Source organism: Trachurus japonicus, chromosome 5 (genome assembly GCF_045865225.1).
Source record: "Trachurus japonicus isolate A0001 chromosome 5, Traja_1.0".
Taxonomy (NCBI): Eukaryota; Metazoa; Chordata; class Actinopteri; order Carangiformes; family Carangidae; genus Trachurus; species Trachurus japonicus.
Window position 1 is genome coordinate 30,575,809 of NC_140911.1, and position 17,613 is coordinate 30,593,421.

Here is a 17,613-nt window from a genome sequence, read left to right on the forward strand (position 1 = left end):
CGCAGGTTGGCGTTTCACACTTTGAAGAGGCCTGCATTGGCTGAGAGTACAGAACTGGATTCTGCAGCACGGTGTGGCGAAAATCAGCAGACCTGTCTACCATCAGCTGCTCGCTTATTAACGTGATAGGGGGGGGGGGCGATGGCTTTTCAACATTCAGGGATTGTGTCAGAATGAATCAGAGCAGAAGGGCTGATTCTCTAAGCTGTCACTGGATCATGGTGAATGTGCATTTTTCTTTAGATCAACAGGTGTATGACTATACATGTTCCCGCCTAGCTTGTTCATGCTGGCCACTATCATTTTTTAAGATTCAACTTTTGTTGTGAACCTACAATGAGCCTAATCAAGTGGAGAGTCTCAGTTCATTCTAAGACTGTACACCAGGGCTGTCAAACGTGCCAACACCGACCGTCCAGGGGGTTCAGTCCGGCCTTCGGGATGAACTTGCCAAGTGAAAATTATACAGAAGACAGGAGAGGGATATAATATTGTTGAAAATGCACATACTTTTCAGGTTGGTCATGGTCATCATATAGTACGATATGTACATATACATAAAATAGTTCATACATCTTAATAATGTACTTTTATATTTAAGTATTTTTGTATTGCTGAATTATCTATCTATCTATCTATCTATCTATCTATCTATCTATCTATCTATCTATCTATCTATCTATCTATCTATCTATCTATCTATCTATCTATCTATCTATCTATCTATCTACAAAAACAAACAGAACATTTTGCATATGCTATTATTTTACTGGTCCGGCCAACTTGAGATCAAATTGTGCTGTATGTGGCCTCTGAACTAAAATGAGTTTGACATCCCTGCTGTACACCATCCAGGCCTTGCTCTCCTTCACTCTCATTTAATAAGAAGGAAGGAAAGGTGGCTCATAATTTCAAATCAGACACTGTAACACATCCAAACAAACAAACAACACACATGTGATCAGAAATGGAGAGTGAGGAGAATAAGTTGTTGTTGTTGTTTTTTTTGACAGATGGGACATTTAGGAGATTGTCTCATTGACTGACAGGCTCTAACTTTGTGTGGTTAAAAAAAAAAAAGAAAAAATGTTTTGACCCTGCAGCTTCCTCTCGGTGCTGGACAGCTGACGAGCAGCCTCCAGCTGAGCATCACCGCTAAAAGTCTTCAAAATGACGCCTGCTTTTGTCAAAAACATTTGCTGCACAGATGCGCACACACGTATACGCACACACGGTCGTACCAACACCTTGCCTCTCGCACAGGCGCGCACGCACACACACACTTCCCCTCCTTCCTGCATCATAGCCCGCTGTTACCATCACACGTTCACGTAATACTCCCATGAACAGGCAGACTTGTTGGAAATGCTCGAGGATCTTAAGCCTCTCTGACAGCGCGCACCGGCTGTAAAAAAGAGAAAAAAAAGAAAAAGAAAAGAGAAAATCATCCAAAGAAAAGAAAAAAGTGAAGCCGCAACAGGAGAATATTCCTGTTTTAAAGACAGATTGGATTATTGATCATTATCCTTTTTACTTCACTGAAGGTAAGTGAGATCAGTTTGGTTTATACCGTCATAAAAATGCAAACCACTGCGTGAGAAGTGAAGAATGTTGAGGAATGTTCTCGGATATTTATCATTCAGCCTCTGTCCTTTTGCCCCTCGCGCCGTGAAACACGGGACGCAGCATTTGTTTCTGAAACTTTTGCATCCATCACACATTTCGCTGGGATTATCAGCAGACAATGCTCGCGTGATTTCACAAAGCTGCAGGATAGTTTTCATTGCGATCTGCTCAGCTGCAACATCACTGAGTCCAACCGGTGGTGATGCGCAAATCCTGTAGGTACACAGCCTAAACTCTCCGGCTGCTCCCGCACTCAGCTTGTCTGTACATTTCCAGCCTAAAATAATCGACTGGAAGCTGTTTTTTTTTTTCTTTGTTTTTTTTTTTTAATTGATTCATTTGTTTTTCTTGCTGTTACAATTGACACTTTCTACTCATTGCGGGGCGCTCAGCAAGTTCGGTGACATACATCAGGTGTATGTAGTGTAGTTTACAGAGGCTCCAACTGCGCTTCAGATTTACATAAGGCGTGCTCTTGTTGCAGACTGCAGCACTTCTTCAATTCACATTTCCACAGTCTCACAGTCTCGCGGTGTCCCTGCCTCCTTGTCATTATTTGTCATCATTTCACACCCAACGAGCCTGTGATTTGCAATACCCACTTAGTGTTCAAAACCGCCACTTCATGATGATACACCCCAGGAGGAGGGGAGAAGTGCTTGTGCACGAGCTTGTCCTTCACTGAATAAACCATACACGTGTGGATCTCCTTTGCAAGCAGGATGCTCCATGCCATCCCAGCAGTTGTGGAAATTGATTCTGATCAAACCCAAGGCATCACATGAGCAGCCTACTATATTGGCTATAAAAAAGTTTGGGAAGCCCAGGCTGCACAGTTAAGAATAGACTCATCTGGTGGTGAATCTTGTGTAGGGGCAAACTAAGAGCAGAAACAGTTTGTGGAGTGTATCATGATACAAATAGAGTAGTATAATGAGTCACTGACATTTTGAAATTGAATAAAATGTAAGCTTTATAGTAGGGCAGGCTATAATAATTGAAAAATACAACAAGATAGAAAAGAAACAGATGTGTAACTGACTGTATGAATAAGGGACTTTCAGAAATACTATCACACACCATCATTTTTTTAATATGTAAATGTCTAGATGGCTTGTTCTGAGAAACATACGTATATAAAAATCATCAGTGCATTGACTGTTTTAAAGATTTACTGAAACAGAGTTAAAACCACTGGTTTATGTAACAGGCTTCTTGCTGCAGTGAATGTGTTACCTGTGCCGTGGTGTGTTTCACTGGGCATTCAGCTGGAGTTAATTAAGTTGAAGTAGCTGTCAGATGGCTGAGACTCACACTGGTTTCTGATGAAGGTGGTAAAATGAATATTAATTGAGTAATTATTCACTATGATTGTTTTGGCCGCCGCCCCGGTGGATTTTGGATCGGTAAACTCGGGGTTTCAGTTGCATGAAGTGGCAGTGGTCTTGGGCGGCGGTGTCGATGAGAGCTATTCTGTACAGGCAGTACCATGGTGCATACTGGAGCACTTGGTAACCATGGCAACAAAACAACATCAGAAGAAACTGGTCAGATGAGCCCAGCGATGCTTGAAGAAGAGATGAATGGTTTGACTCAATGCATAACAGAACCCAGCACAAAAGAGGAGCGATTCATGTCCGTCAATACTTTTTTTTTCTCCTTCACCTCTCTGGACAAAAAAAAAAAAAAGGACACGTCTCTATACCCTGTGTTCGCCCTCTTGATAGGCTACAGTGAAGGTGTAAAAGTGGTCTTTGTGCTCGCAGCTAGCACCAGTAGCATTCAGATCTTAAACGAGGCATTAGAGGATTTAACATTTTGGCTCAAGCAAACGTCACCACCATCTGCCCCGTGTCACCAAGCCTTCCCCTTTGAAGAGGCTCGACTGTGGCTCTCTCTGGCCTGCTGCCACCGTCTGACATGGTTTTGACCAACAAACCTGAGTTCCAAAATAGCAACATAAAAAAAAATATTTATTTAGAAAAAGGTCCCTCGTGCCTATCCATGTTTATAAAGGGTACTAAAAAAAAAAGCCTGAAAAATGATAACAACACGACATATCTAGTCTGGAGGCTGCAGCTCCATCCAGTAATTTGACAGAAAATTGAAACTCGAGATGGACTGTGCCCCCAAATTCCTCTCAGAAGATCTTCTCCCACTCTTACTGCAATCACACAGACACACACACACACACACATACACACATCTAAGTACTTCCCATTAGACGCCAACAAAGTCTGCCTCAGGACCGATACCAAACTCTTAACAAGGCATCATCCAATTTTCATCTCAGCTGGGCAGCATGGCTCAGTAGGTGTGTGAGTTTTAAGGATAAGGATTAGTGTGAAGAGCTTTAATTGAGTCTGCCTTTAGATTAATAATTACAAGAAAGTCTCACACTTTTATGACCTAACACTTTGTGACATGGATGGAATTGACACATGGATGTAAATATGTCAGTATAGATGTTTATGTCACCCAGTTATTGTATGAGATCAAGCCTTTAACATGTGAAATTTAAATTTAGCATCACTGTCAGCCTGCTCACTGTGTTACTTAATGCCAGAAATCAAAGCCAAAATGCGTCAAGCCTTCGGCGAAGTTGGAGTAGGAGTGTCTGAGATATTTAAAACGTATTTTAGCTGTCCCACTCTGGCTGACAGTGTAACTGTGCAACAGCTGGATTAATGTTAAATGTTTTCCTCTTAATCTGATGTAGATTACTTGAACTGTGACCCTGATTATACTAATTATTGCAGTTTTCAACTGCCAGATCAGACAGCAGTGATCATGATGGTGAGACCCCTCATATCTCCAGTGTGTTTAATCTGGGCCTACGGAATCAGAGAGGTGTCAGAGTTGATTGATTGATTGATTGATTGATTGATTGATTGATTGATTGATTGATTGATTGATTGATTGATTGATTGATTGATTGATTGATTGATTGAAAACTTTATTGAACAACATTAGACAAGTGTTCAAAAGGATTAAAAACACAATAAAGCCCAAAGGCTTATTTCCATTGTGGTCCTATTTGATGGTAGACGGTCCTATTTGATGGTAGGTTGGTCAGTGTGGTTCTACAACAGCTGGAACATAGTGCATCACTCATCTTTGTTATCATTTGTCAAAAATAGATGTGTAGAGAAATCACCAACATATGAATGAATTAATAAATAAATGAATGAATGAATGAATGAATGAATGAATAGCTATTTCTGTACATAATCTCAAACTCTTTAGTGCCTTTAGGGCATTGTACTCCTCATATTCCTATCAGTCTTGTCAAATATAATGTAATATAATATAATACAATATAATATAATATAATGACTGTTATGTAATCCAACGTGTATTGTGGTTGTTATCCCTAATAATGACGTTACACTAATGTATCCTGAAGTGCCTTGAACAACTGAATTAAAGCCTGCTACCTTTAGGAGAGAAGAGAATTCCTCTTTCACTCCTCTTTGTCTTTATCGATTTGTTCAGCCCTGAAATCTCCAACCTAAACCGAAAGTATCAACGTATCCTTATTCTCTTAATTCAATCTTAATTAAACCATGCAATAAGAAAGCATGCAGTTGCTTGCATGCATTGTGATGGCCTTTTACCTTCTTCGTTACCTTCTTCATACAGTACTAGTGAAGTTTTCTCAGCAGCGAGCTCTGTGTCGAAAAAGCATTTACATTCCCATTAATGAAGAACACTTCATTCAGATCTTTCAAAAGGCAGAGATAAAAGACCTCTGATTCAGCAATAGTCAAGTGCCTTCTATCATTTTCTTCTTCCTCTGGTGAAGGAGAATGGCCTTTTATCTCTAAGATTGCCTTGAAAAGGGGAAAAAACAAGTGCGCATGAGATTCTGACTGACTGTCATGTGTCCTTTTTTGTTTGGTGCACGAGTCAAGCCTCCAAGAGCAGGTGTTGGAATCAAAGATTCATTATGAGGTCTAATATTTGCTTTAAATTGTCTCACATCAGCCCCCTTACTCTGCCTAGCATGCATGATGTTGTTTGCTGGTGTGGCGTGACAAAGTAGCAGAGAGGCTCGTCCTGCATGTGATAAAATACTGCTTGCTTGAGACCATGAGATCAGCTGATCTGATGGTAAATCTGATTGACTGCACACTGAAGGAAAATGAAAACCTTATGAAAACATTTAGATGTAAAGGAACAGTCTGCTGACCTATGTACATCATCAAGAAAGAATTATGTATGCAGTTGTGTGATTAAGTGAAAGGCAGAAGACATTAACCATGAATCTAGATATTGTCCTTGCAGAATTCTTGCAAAGGAGGTTATTTAGCTGAAGTATATCCTAGTGGTCCTCATAGACCAGACTAATGGTGAACTCACAGTCCTCCCTTTCAGGACAAAGAAGGGTCATGGTATTGTTTGTTGCATTTTGATGGAGAAAATGAACGTTACAAGAGTTGTTTTCGAGTCTGGGGCAGTTTTTCAACAAGCAGTCTCTGCATTTGCCTCGAAACATCTGTAACGTTATTATCTCATAGTGTGGTGAATGTGCAGGTCACAACTTGTCCACGAGAGTGTTTTGTAGTTGTTGGATTGTGTAGCTATTTAATGAGTTTGATGAGGGAAACCAAAAAACCCCATTAGCCTCCGTAGCGTAGCTCTGAGCAGCTCGCAGCTCTGCTCCGCCGTTCTAAAAATAGCTTGCGCTGACAATTAAAGGTAATGAACCTAGGGATTATGGCAATGGGTCAATTTGCCAAAATGTTGAACTATCCCTTTAAACTTTAAAAGTCCTGATGAATACAGGAGGTTCGAACCCTTCAGCTACTCAAAGTTAGCCTTTATGTGCAGGGACAGATGCTCTTAGTAATCGTGACTTACAAATGCTGGTCATTTGTGCTAGCATTGTCATAGTGTAGTTACAGTAATAAAAGTGATGAGCACTTGAATACAGTATACAATATATGACAGAAACCAAACCATATTACAAAAGTAGGTGGCAAGTCTTGCATCAAATAGTTCTCCAACATGTATGCATATTTTGTTTCACTTTACAGTAAATGACATGTCTGACCTTGAGCATCAATCTATGGTTGCATAAGAAAACGGCTTTGTGCTTCAAATCTCTACTGCTTATTATAAGGTTGGAGAACATATTTTTGGTGTTGGTTTGCCATTTAGAAAAGTGTAACTTTATCAGTGTCTAAATGAGAATTTTATATGTTAGGTGAGTACAATGTCAGAGCTTTTTTTGTCTCTATTATTTTGGTCTTTATCTTTATTATTTGATTTTGTCATGTCTCTAGTAGTTTCCTGTTTTCTTTTGAAAGATCCTTTGTCATCTTCCTGCCCTCTTGGGTTTCCCTCCTTAATCAGCCCTTGCCCCGCCCTAATGTGTTGTACCTGTCTCATTGCCTTCCCTGTGTGTGTGTACTAATAGCTACTCCCCTGTTCTAACCTCCTGTTGCCAGTCCATCTTGTCTACCTCGTCTCCCTCTCCATTCGTCCAGTCGTTGTTATCATGTTCCCAGTGAGTTCTTGGTCTCCTTGTCTTCTGTGTAGCTTGGATCTCCTTTGAACTTATTTTCTCTATAACTTTACATTAGACCCATTGTAACTTTTTGGTGTTTGTCTGGGACTTAAGCCCATTGACCTTTTTGTTGATACTCTGTTTTTTTATTCAGAAACTTTTGCTTTTGCGCCTCTTTGTTGAATAAATTACCTTTTGCTGCCTGTCACTCTCTTTTTTTTTGTTTCTCCCCAGCCCTGACAGTAACAATAAGCAGTGGAGCTAAAGGCAGAGAACAAAGGCTTGTAGCTAGAATCAAACCAGTGATGTTGTGATAATAATTATTATCATTATTGACAATTATGTCTTTTTTGAAAATCACAAAGTTATTAAGTGCTTTACAGTAAAACATGGAATGGAAATAAAAAATCAAGTGGATAAAAGAAAAAAATGAGATCAATTAAAATGGTTATGAATCTGTGCTATTAGGCTGCCAGACACCCACACTGACACGTAGACATGTTATCAAAATATTATAATGTAACAACCATCTGACTGTAGGATAGAAAAGACCTGCAACTGCTTCAGCGGTGTACAGGATTGTATTCAATGGATACAAAATTGATTTTCTTTTATATTTCACTATATGACAAAGACAGATGACAGTGATTCATCAGATGTGAAATCAGTGTCAAAGAAAGACTCTTTTTTTTTTTTTTTTTTTTTTACGAATACCCAAGCAGTTTGCATCATGGGATATGTGGGGACTGGATCATAGAATAATGAGTCCCCTTATGGACATCATGCACAGCCTACTGTCTTCTCTATCTTTTTTAAATTCTGCTTGTGAACACTAATATTAATGCACCACCACCATAATAATAGCATTCTTCAGATTCATGTCTTTTACATTGATACGAGTGTTTGTTTTGCTACAGATGCCTGTGACTGAGACAAACCTCTGTCTCTGATAGGGTCTTCTTTACTGAGGCTCCAGACAGCAACTCAGCCAGAGTTTATCCACTCCCACTCTTCTGTGCTGGCTGCCATTTCTCTTGTGAGGCCTGCCAAAAAAAAACAGAAAGAAAGAAAGAAAGAAAGAAAAAAGAGTCTGTTTTCCACACAAGCATCCTTAACCATCACCAATGAAAGATTAAGCTTCTCATGGTGGATGTGTATTCTTTATTCTTTTGTGCTGGTGAAATAATTCACATTGCTCTGACACAAAGTTGAGTATACATTTACGAAAAAGTCAACTTCTATGATTAAAGCTTTTATGATTATTAAGTCAAAAAGTCGTTAAACAGACATTTAATTAAAAACAACACAGGATGCAACACCAAAATGCTTGTTGTTCAAAACAGAAAAAAACAGAACATGTAATGGCACATCACCCAGTGTTAGAAATATTAATGGTTTAGAAAAAATGTTCAAAATGTTGTGTGCAGTTGTGCTGTGATTGATTCTGCAGTTGTGGTCATGCAGTTGCCTGTTGTGGTCAACAGTATTAGGATGGTTACTGTTCACAACCACAGTGTCCATCCCTTTAACACGTCTGCCTGAGTTTCTCATAAGAAATGTTCACTTGTAGCAATCGTTTTAGTTGTACTGTATTAATCGTGACATCTCATATATGATCATGTAGAACTGTTTAAGTGTGAGCACTTTATTGACTTTAGCTGCAATAAAAAACACATTTGTCTCTTTATACCATGGCGAGATAATAGCTTTCTCGCTTTTCAATAGTCTCTCAAAAATATTTTTTTTAAAAAGGAGACAGAAGTTACAGCGACAGCTCAGGGTCAAGTCTGTCTGAATGTTCTCCTCTGTCATAAAACACACAGATAAATGATGCTGCGACTGCTGCTGCAGAACAGGGCTGACTCACTGCAGAGTGGAGAGAAACAAGTCTGGCAGTCTGACTGAGTTCACTGAGGAAGATTATGTTAATGGGAAATATCATTTCTATGTTATGTTGCCCTCGTGGTAATTTGAAATCATTTGCTCCCACAAGCTCAGTTGCGCTCAGCTGCTCCCAGATGTACGACCAGAAAGGTTTCAGAGAAAAAGAACTAATCAAGTTTCCAAACCGCTTCCTACAAATGTGTGCGTTGATTTACTGCGTTCATTTTGTGTTAAGTGCCGTCGCTGTGTAGCGGTTTCCTCCATCTGTGTTGCTGTCATTAAGGGAAGTGTTTATTTCTCCGTAAAGCAACCTGTACAGCAAAACACTTACAGTAACATCATTTTATGTGCTTCATTCATCAGACTACAACTCCAGGTGCTCACTCGTGTTCACATCCACTTTGTATCTAAATGATGCTGCTTAGACTAATGGAACATGTTGCATATTGTCGACAGGTTGTGTTGTGGCCGGACAGTCCCCGGCTATAGGGCACGAGCTGCCATGCCATTTGGCTGCCTGACACTCGGGGAGAAGAAGGATTATAACAATCCCTCAGAGGTGACTGACAAATATGACCTCGGACAGATCGTTAAATCGTGAGTATACATCTACACTGTGACGGCGTACAACGAACCCATCAGTGCTGCTGTTGAACCTCCCTGTTCAAATGATGCATGTAACGTGATGTGTGTATGTCTGTCTGTCTTCTCCAACAGAGAGGAGTTTTGCGAGATATTCCAGGCAAAGGATAGGAACACCTTGAAAATGTACACCTGTAAAAAGTTCCACAAAAAGGACGGAAGGAAAGTGAGGAAAGCTGCTAAGAATGAGATAATGATCTTAAAGATGTGAGTGAATCTTTAAACTCCTCATCATAGAGCTCGGAGGCAAAGTCTAATCACAGAGGATCAGCAAATTTTCTCCCAAGGTCAAAGACAAAGGCAAAGCAAAGCTCAAACACCAAGAAGTTTGTCTTTTGTGTGTTCAACAGTAGCAGATCTGGTTGTTCCTATGAGAATCAGCTGTTGTTTGAATACTGCTAAAGACTCATCAGTGTGAGATAGGTCCTTAACAAGTGCAGAATTTGATCAAGTGTAATTAATGGCTGATAAAAACCACACAGCCAAAGGGCCTGTTGATTTTTAATTAGTTTTCTAAAGAATTATGAAGAAACTCATTAGGATCTGAGTGCTTCAGACAGGGTTGGGAAGTCTGAAATTATTACAGTGAGTGACAAGTTAACTCACTGGAGTTTTTTTTTTCCTGTTGATTTTTTTGACAGTTACAAAAATATAAAGTCTTGTTGGCCTTTCTATTCTAAAATCGTGATTTTTTAATAGCAGCTGAGATGTCAAAGTATCTAACTTATAGTATGTAGTAATATCATGATTTGGAAATAAAGGTCTACATGGTTTACTTGATTCAGTTCTATTCATTCAAATTAATTCAATCTGGTCATTACAGATGAAGAATTCTGGATTTTAAAGTATGAACAAGTCTGGTATAATCATGGATTATCACTTTAACTGAATGTCTGAAATGGCGCTGTATTATTCATCGCTCATTTTAAACCCATTTAAATCCACCAGTTCTCTCCCACCTATTATTGTCTCTCCCCTTTTCCTGCTTTTCAAAGGATAAAACATCATAACATCCTCCAGCTGGTTGACACTTTTGAGACCAAGAAAGAGTACTTCCTTTTTCTGGAACTGTGAGTATCATTGGCTGCACTTGAGAAAACTAGTTCTCTCAGGCGGGCGGGCGCTGTGCTTCCTCAGCTCATATAAAGCTGATGTTTTATTCAGCATGTGAAAATATTTTGCATTTCTGTCACAAAGAAGTGACATTGCATTTTATCTGATTGTCCCATCCTTTCAGCGCCACAGGCCGAGAGGTCTTTGACTGGATCTTAGATCAGGGCTACTACTCAGAGAGGGACACCAGCAATGCTATGAGGCAGGTGTTGGAGGCTGTAGCTTACCTGCACTCTCTGAAAATCGTCCACAGAAATCTGAAGGTATATCACACTGCTGACACCTAGTGAAAAACAACAGCACTTCACCACAGGCCAATAACCCCTTATGAAACATGAGCCACCGTGTGTTTGGATCCTGCTCTTTTTCACTCGTGTAAACCTTTCTCTGTTTACTCACACAGCTGGAGAACTTGGTGTATTTTAACCGTTTGAAGCACTCCAAAATTGTTATCAGTGACTTTCAGTTGGCCAAACTGGAAAATGGTCTCATTAAGGACCCATGTGGGACTCCTGAATATCTTGGTAAGTAGGATGGGACACTGCAGCACCTGCATGTAGATGGGATAATCCAGTGGTTCCCAACCTTTTTTGGCTCATGACCCCATTTTGACATCACAAATTTCTGGCGACCCCGCCATCAATCAAGATGCACAAGCTCAGATATTTTTATATGCTGCATTTTATTTAACTTGATATATATTTGAGAAAGTGGAGGTATCTACAGTTAAGATTACGATTGTGTGTGGTGTTTTTTTTTTTTTTTTTTTTAAAGTATATTTTTTGGGCTTTTATGCCTTTATAGATAGTACAGTTGAGACAGACAGGAAATGGGGAGGCAGAGAGAGGGGGGATGACATGCAGCAAATGGCGCCCGACGCGGGACTCGAACCGGGGCCGACCGCAGCGAGGACTGTGCCTCTATACATGGGGCGCCCGCTCTAACCACTACGCCACGCGACGCCCCGTGTGTGGTGTTTTTAATCATAATTTAAATTTTTTTTTAATCTTTTTTTTATCAGAAATGTTTTTATCAGGGCGGTGCGTGGCACAGTGGTTAAGGCGGCCGCCCCATGTAGAGGCTACAGTCCTCAACGCAGGCGTCCCTGGTTTGAATCCCGCGTTGGGAAGACCTTTCCTGCATGTCATTCCCCCTCTCTCTGCCTCCCCCTTCCTGTCTATCTCACTACGTACTATCAAAGGCAAAAAAGCCAAAAAATATACTTTAAAAAAAAACCGCATTTCAGGCGACCCCATTTGAATTCCAGGCGACCCCACGAGGGGTTCCGACCCCAAGGTTGAAAAACACTGGGATAATCTGTTAGGTTTGTAATCATGCAGTATGAACAAATCTAATAAATTTGTTTTTCGTTTCTGCTTTCAGCTCCTGAGGTGGTTGGGAGGCAGAGATATGGAAGACCAGTGGACTGCTGGGCCATAGGTGTCATCATGTATATACTGTAGGTGCCCTGTAACATAATGCTCACAAATACTTTATTTAGTATATTTGAGTTATTTGAGTGAAAATATGTTGTGCTCTTATATCACCAACTCAATAGTTTGTCTGGGAACCCTCCCTTCTACGATGATGGCGATGAGGATGACTCTGACAATCGTGATAAGAACCTTTTCCTAAAGATTTTGTCCGGGGACTATGAATTTGATTCACCGTACTGGGATGACATTTCAGATTCTGGTAAGAACTGGATGATCAATCACTGAACTCAAACATAAGGTACAGAGGGACAATTGTAGCATTATGTACTGCACATCAATGTGAGTCGTCTTCTGTGTTTTTCAGCTAAAAACTTGGTGGCCTCCTTGATGGAAGTGGACCAAGACCAGCGACTGACTGCACAGGAAGCTATAGCCCATGAATGGTAAAAGAAACTTAAGTGAATCATATGATGGCCCTTATTGTGGATGAACTTCAAACCTAATGACATCTCATCTGGTCCCTCTCTTAGGATTTCTGGAAATGCAGCTTCAGACAAGAACATCAAGGATGGAGTTTGTGCACAAATAGAAAAGAACTGGCCAAAAGCCAAGTGGAAGGTATTACTACAGTTCAGTCAGAAAACTCATGATTCAGATGTTTCAGCTCCGACCCATCACTCCTTTAATAGGATTTCATCAAATATACATGAGAGTGATGAAGACATATCTTAAACTCCTGGCACTTGCAAGTGGATGCTAAGGGTGGAGGTGGGGCTGTAACAACAGGCAGTAGGCAATAGTATGCAGGGCAGCAGTGTCACTGGCAGCAAAGAGGAAGATGGGAACATTTAGGAGTTTAAATAGCTCGTCAAATTAAGAGGGTGTGTATGATTGAGTGAGAGTCACTTGAGGCAAGTTATGTAGCTCAAGTTTCCTGCCTGAACTAGCTCGCAGGCTTTGCTCCATGTATACTGTAACATATACCATTTTTATTTGTTATATTTGTTAGGTGTATTTGATAAACTGATTGTGTAACTGGCTTTACAACTCTGTCCTTATCAAATTTATATTGAAAATCTTCTTAACAGAGTTATCAGCTTTTAATGTTATTATCAAAATTATATTCACATACTCACCAAAACAACAATACAATACTGTGAGCACACAGTAAATCTGTAGGTAAATGCCTGGTGCTCTTGTAGTTGAAATGGTCGATACAGAACAAGGAAGCTGCTGAATTCAACTTATGCTGACTTGCATGCAGCCAAGATATAGTTAGAATGCCTTTATTTCATTCCCTTTTTAAGATTTCTTTTGTTGATATGTTTTACACTGATATACCCTATGACAATAAAAGTATTTTAAGTAGGCTACATACGTATTTATAAAATAATGACTTTTGACTAAATATCTGTTAAATCATTTTTTTTCAGAAAGTGCATGCTCAACTTCAAAAACATATAGCGTATATAACAGCAGTCTGTCTGTACAACTTTATATTTCACCCATATATCATTGTTACAGGTTGTGACTGCTGGCCTTCCTCAGAGCGTTCACCCTGAAATTTTTTGCTGTTGTACTGACTACATCTCAAGGAGAAAGAGTTGAGTCATAAGGTTTTGTTGTGCGTCATTAACCATGGTTTTATCCCTCACAGAAAGCTGTTAGAGTGACCACCCTGATGAAGAGGCTCAGAGCCTCTGAGCAGGGCGACTCTGGGGCCTCCGGGGCCGCAGCTGACCCCAACACACCGGGCGGCGCTCCAGCTGCTCCAGCTGCTCCAGCTGGCGGCGGCGACAGCGTTGCCGCCAGCTTAAAAGCTGCTCTTAGCGAAAAGGCTCCTGACTCACAGACTGCCACCGTCACCCTGCCCGCTGCGGCGAGACAGGACGAGCAGCCACAGGCGCGGTGCAACGGCGACGTTCCCCAAATGTTGCCACAGAGAAAGGGAGAGTAGGCGTCAAATTAAACAAGAGGATCCTCGAAATCCAACAAGCACACGTGCAGTACAGCCAATACACTTGGCACAGTGATACCATGTCTATGCTGTTTGACTACCCCCGTTTGCAGAATTATTTCACAACACCATGCACTCCATCTTTTTTGCCTTCTGTACTGATCGGTCTCTTGAATAGCGTTCTCCATTCTCCCTTGTTATTTTATGTACAAGTCCCTTTAAAGCTAGTTGCAAAGTACCTCCTCTGTTTGTTTCCTTTACCCTAAGAACTGTAAAAACTCATAGTGTATTTTAGTGAAATCATCCCATCCTTATTCATCAGCTCACTGTATATAGATGTATTTGTTTGTTTCAACAAATAGCTAGTTTTTAGCTTCAGAACTGAGTTCACATCTTGTGACTTAAAATTATGAGTTGAAAGATTTAGTCAATTGATCATTTCAAGGTTTATTTAAAAGATAATGAAATTTATACAAATTCGTCCAGTATGTACGTTTCACATACAACACCACAGACACCATGCCTCCAATTGGAATATAGAGAGACTTGTAAAACTAATTTTATTCTATTTTATTCTGTTTTTGAAAACTTTAAAATTTGATGAAACTTGCGTTTTTTTTGGAGACAGTTTTTTTTTCTGTAATATAACAATCAGATACAGATCACAATTTGTGAAGCCTGACACCCTGACAAGTATCTCCTTCAATGCAGTACACCTTCAGACAACTTAGAATTTTAAGGCAGCAAGAAAGCATATTTTTTAGTTTAAGTGCCTTAATATTTGTTGCAGTAATGTATTGAAATGTTTCAAAAGAAACATCTTGAAGATAATTGCTTACTGATTTCTTTGAAATGTTTTTGCTGTTTTCCTTTGCTCCTCTGTTTAGTCTTTCGCTGCTGTATTGATACCTGTGTTCTGTCCTCTTCACACTTCATTTAAGACACAGAAAACTAGATTTAGAGCATTCTATGTGGAGTGGTGTTCTAGCTGTTGTTGTTGTTGTGTTGTCACTTGTAATTAGTAAATTCAGAGTTTAGAGCTGAGTCCTTAAACTGTACCACGATGTATATTTGCATTGTATACATGTGTATTTTTTTATTTACATGTGTATTTAGCAACATTTAGCTGAGCTAATGGGTTGCTACAACGCTTGTGAATGAATAAATTGAGCAATACTAATGTTGCTGATTGTGATGATTTTCTAAAGTTGCCCCTCATGCACAGAGATTTAATATATAGGTAAATGTATAAATATCAGCCCTGCACTGGCCACCACTTAAGTTTTAATATTTACAGCCTGTTCTTTATATTTCACAAAAAAACACACACATATAGTTCAATGCAAAAAAAGGTATGTCTTTTCCTCATATTTCATCATATATTTCAGGATAAATATTGGTCAGCACAGTTACTTCAAGAGGAGGAATTTGACATTTCATTTATATATTATATATTATGATGTTTATATAACTATATATAGCCTATCATTGTTAGATATCCTACATTCAATCAAAAAAAAAAATCAGGTTTGTATCGTATCAAAAAAATAGATGAACCAAAACAAGGCTCCATCAATCAGTAATCAATCTGCAATTTACTGAACTTCCACCTGAAATCAGCTAAGACCTTGAATCTCCTCATTTAAATGTGGGGCAATTATGACAGTGGACTTTATATTATTATGTTTCATGGTATGAGAATTAAAACTGATTATGAAAAATGTGGTTTATCTTAGGCTACTGAGGGCAGAGTTGATTGTTGGGGCAGGGGGGCTAACAGAGTTACACTTTTAAATCTCAGATTTTGAAAAAAATCCAAAAGATTTGATGCAATGTATGAAAGCAAAAACTCAGGCTATTTTCGGCTTTTTTTTAAAAATACCACTACCATACGTTGTTAGGCGGCTTAAAGGGATATAGTTCAGTTTCTTTGAAGTGGGGTTGTATGAGTTAGGTAAAAATGGGGGACGGTTAATCAGCGTACTTTTGCCGCCTACGAGAAGCCCTGTTTCAAAATAATACACCAGTTCAAGAGTACGATATAAAGTAAAAGTTTACAATGCATCAGCTGGTTGGAAAAAAGTTAGTTTATCTGGAACTAACTCACCTATGGCCCTTTTCCGCTACACAGTTCCAGCTATACTTGGCTCGACTCTACTCAACCTGGTTTCATGAGGTTAGTTTGTATAGCTCAAAATCAAGAGCTTTTTCTGCTTAAAAAATTAAGTTTGTTATGCAGATACATTATAATGAGTTGATAACTTAATTTGATAAGTTGGTCTAAATGAAAATAAATAAAATTGTCGTAACTCAATAATACATGAATTTTGAACAGATATTTCTGCCTTAACTTAACATAGAGGTGTATTCAGTTAGCACAACTTAAAAATCTGTGTCTGTATTTTGTTAGAAGTTGAGTACAAGGCTAACCTGCTAGTACATGTTTAGTGCGAACCATGCCTGTTGGAAGCACAGGATTGGAAAGACACCAGTGACCACACCGGCAGCAGTGCCCCTGTATTGAGACACGTTGTAGTCCATGATCGAGGTGCAGACGAGTGAGTTTGGAGCTGATGAGAGGATCGAAAAAAGAGAGCGAGACGACAGGCCCGGATATGACGACCCTGCCCACATTGAGGGGGAACTATGAAGGACTCAGCTGTAATGGCTTTTAAAATTAGCAGGTTTGATTTTCATGTGGGATGTTGTGCTGTTCTCTTTCAGTGGCGACAAATAACACATTATCTGCTGTGAAACTCGTTCATTTCACCAATATTTTGTATGATACGCTAGTGCTATTCCCCTTGGTCTGTAGGTTGACCTAGCCTACTAACCTCTGACCTGGATGATGTCATCTCTGAGCGCTACGCACCGCAGCTTGTTGCTACCGCTAATACTATGGTTCGTCTCTGCGTGTTTCCGCCTTGTCAGAACAAAATGAGCAGCTGGACAAAGTTCAGCTTCCACAGGCTTCCTCTCCACAGCCTGGACTTACAGTATGCTGCGTTCAAGACAACTCGGAAGTCGGAAAAAAACGAGCTCCGAGTTGTAAAAAATGAATTGAACGGCGTCGAACTCGGAAATTACAGGTCGGGAACTCGGGTATCATATCAGACAGGGGTGGAAAGAGTACCAAAAAAATCTACTCAAGTAAAAGTACAGTTACCTTGATGAAATTTTACTCAAGTAAAAGTAAAAGTACTGGTGTAAAAATCTACTCAAGTAAAAGTAAAAAGTAGTTCATTTAAAATTTACTCAGAGTAAAAGTTACTTCGTTACTTTTTAATTTTTTTTTTTGGGGGGGGGGGGGCTATAATGGCCAGAGATTGGCCTAACATTCTCCGTGCATGTCTCTGTGTTTCAAACTTGTCCCTTCTCCATCGATACACTGGTCTCCATCATCTTTTAGCTCCTGTGGCACCAACTTGATTCTGACCTTCTGA

General features: G+C 39.7%; 1 protein-coding gene across 1 annotated transcript; it reads left to right on the forward strand.

The window, feature by feature from the left end:
* Positions 1-1,321: 1,321 nt before the first annotated feature.
* Positions 1,322-15,350, forward strand: camkva (CaM kinase-like vesicle-associated a). Its single transcript, XM_085777378.1, has 11 exons — positions 1,322-1,544; positions 9,479-9,619; positions 9,740-9,871; positions 10,660-10,734; positions 10,902-11,040; positions 11,181-11,301; positions 12,161-12,236; positions 12,336-12,472; positions 12,578-12,656; positions 12,744-12,831; positions 13,871-15,350. Exons 2-11 carry the CDS (start codon positions 9,525-9,527, stop codon positions 14,168-14,170), a joined length of 1,242 nt encoding a protein of 413 aa, XP_085633504.1. The 5' UTR covers positions 1,322-1,544; positions 9,479-9,524; the 3' UTR covers positions 14,171-15,350.
* Positions 15,351-17,613: the final 2,263 nt, after the last annotated feature.

Bases quoted from the DNA above. Each gene is read 5' to 3' on its own strand.
- camkva (XM_085777378.1), top strand. From the start codon at position 9,525: ATGCCATTTGGCTGCCTGACACTCGGGGAGAAGAAGGATTATAACAAT. The intron at 9,872-10,659 runs GTGAGTGAATCT...TGCTTTTCAAAG, and splicing joins GAGATAATGATCTTAAAGAT to GATAAAACATCATAACATCC. The intron at 11,302-12,160 runs GTAAGTAGGATG...TTCTGCTTTCAG, and splicing joins TGGGACTCCTGAATATCTTG to CTCCTGAGGTGGTTGGGAGG.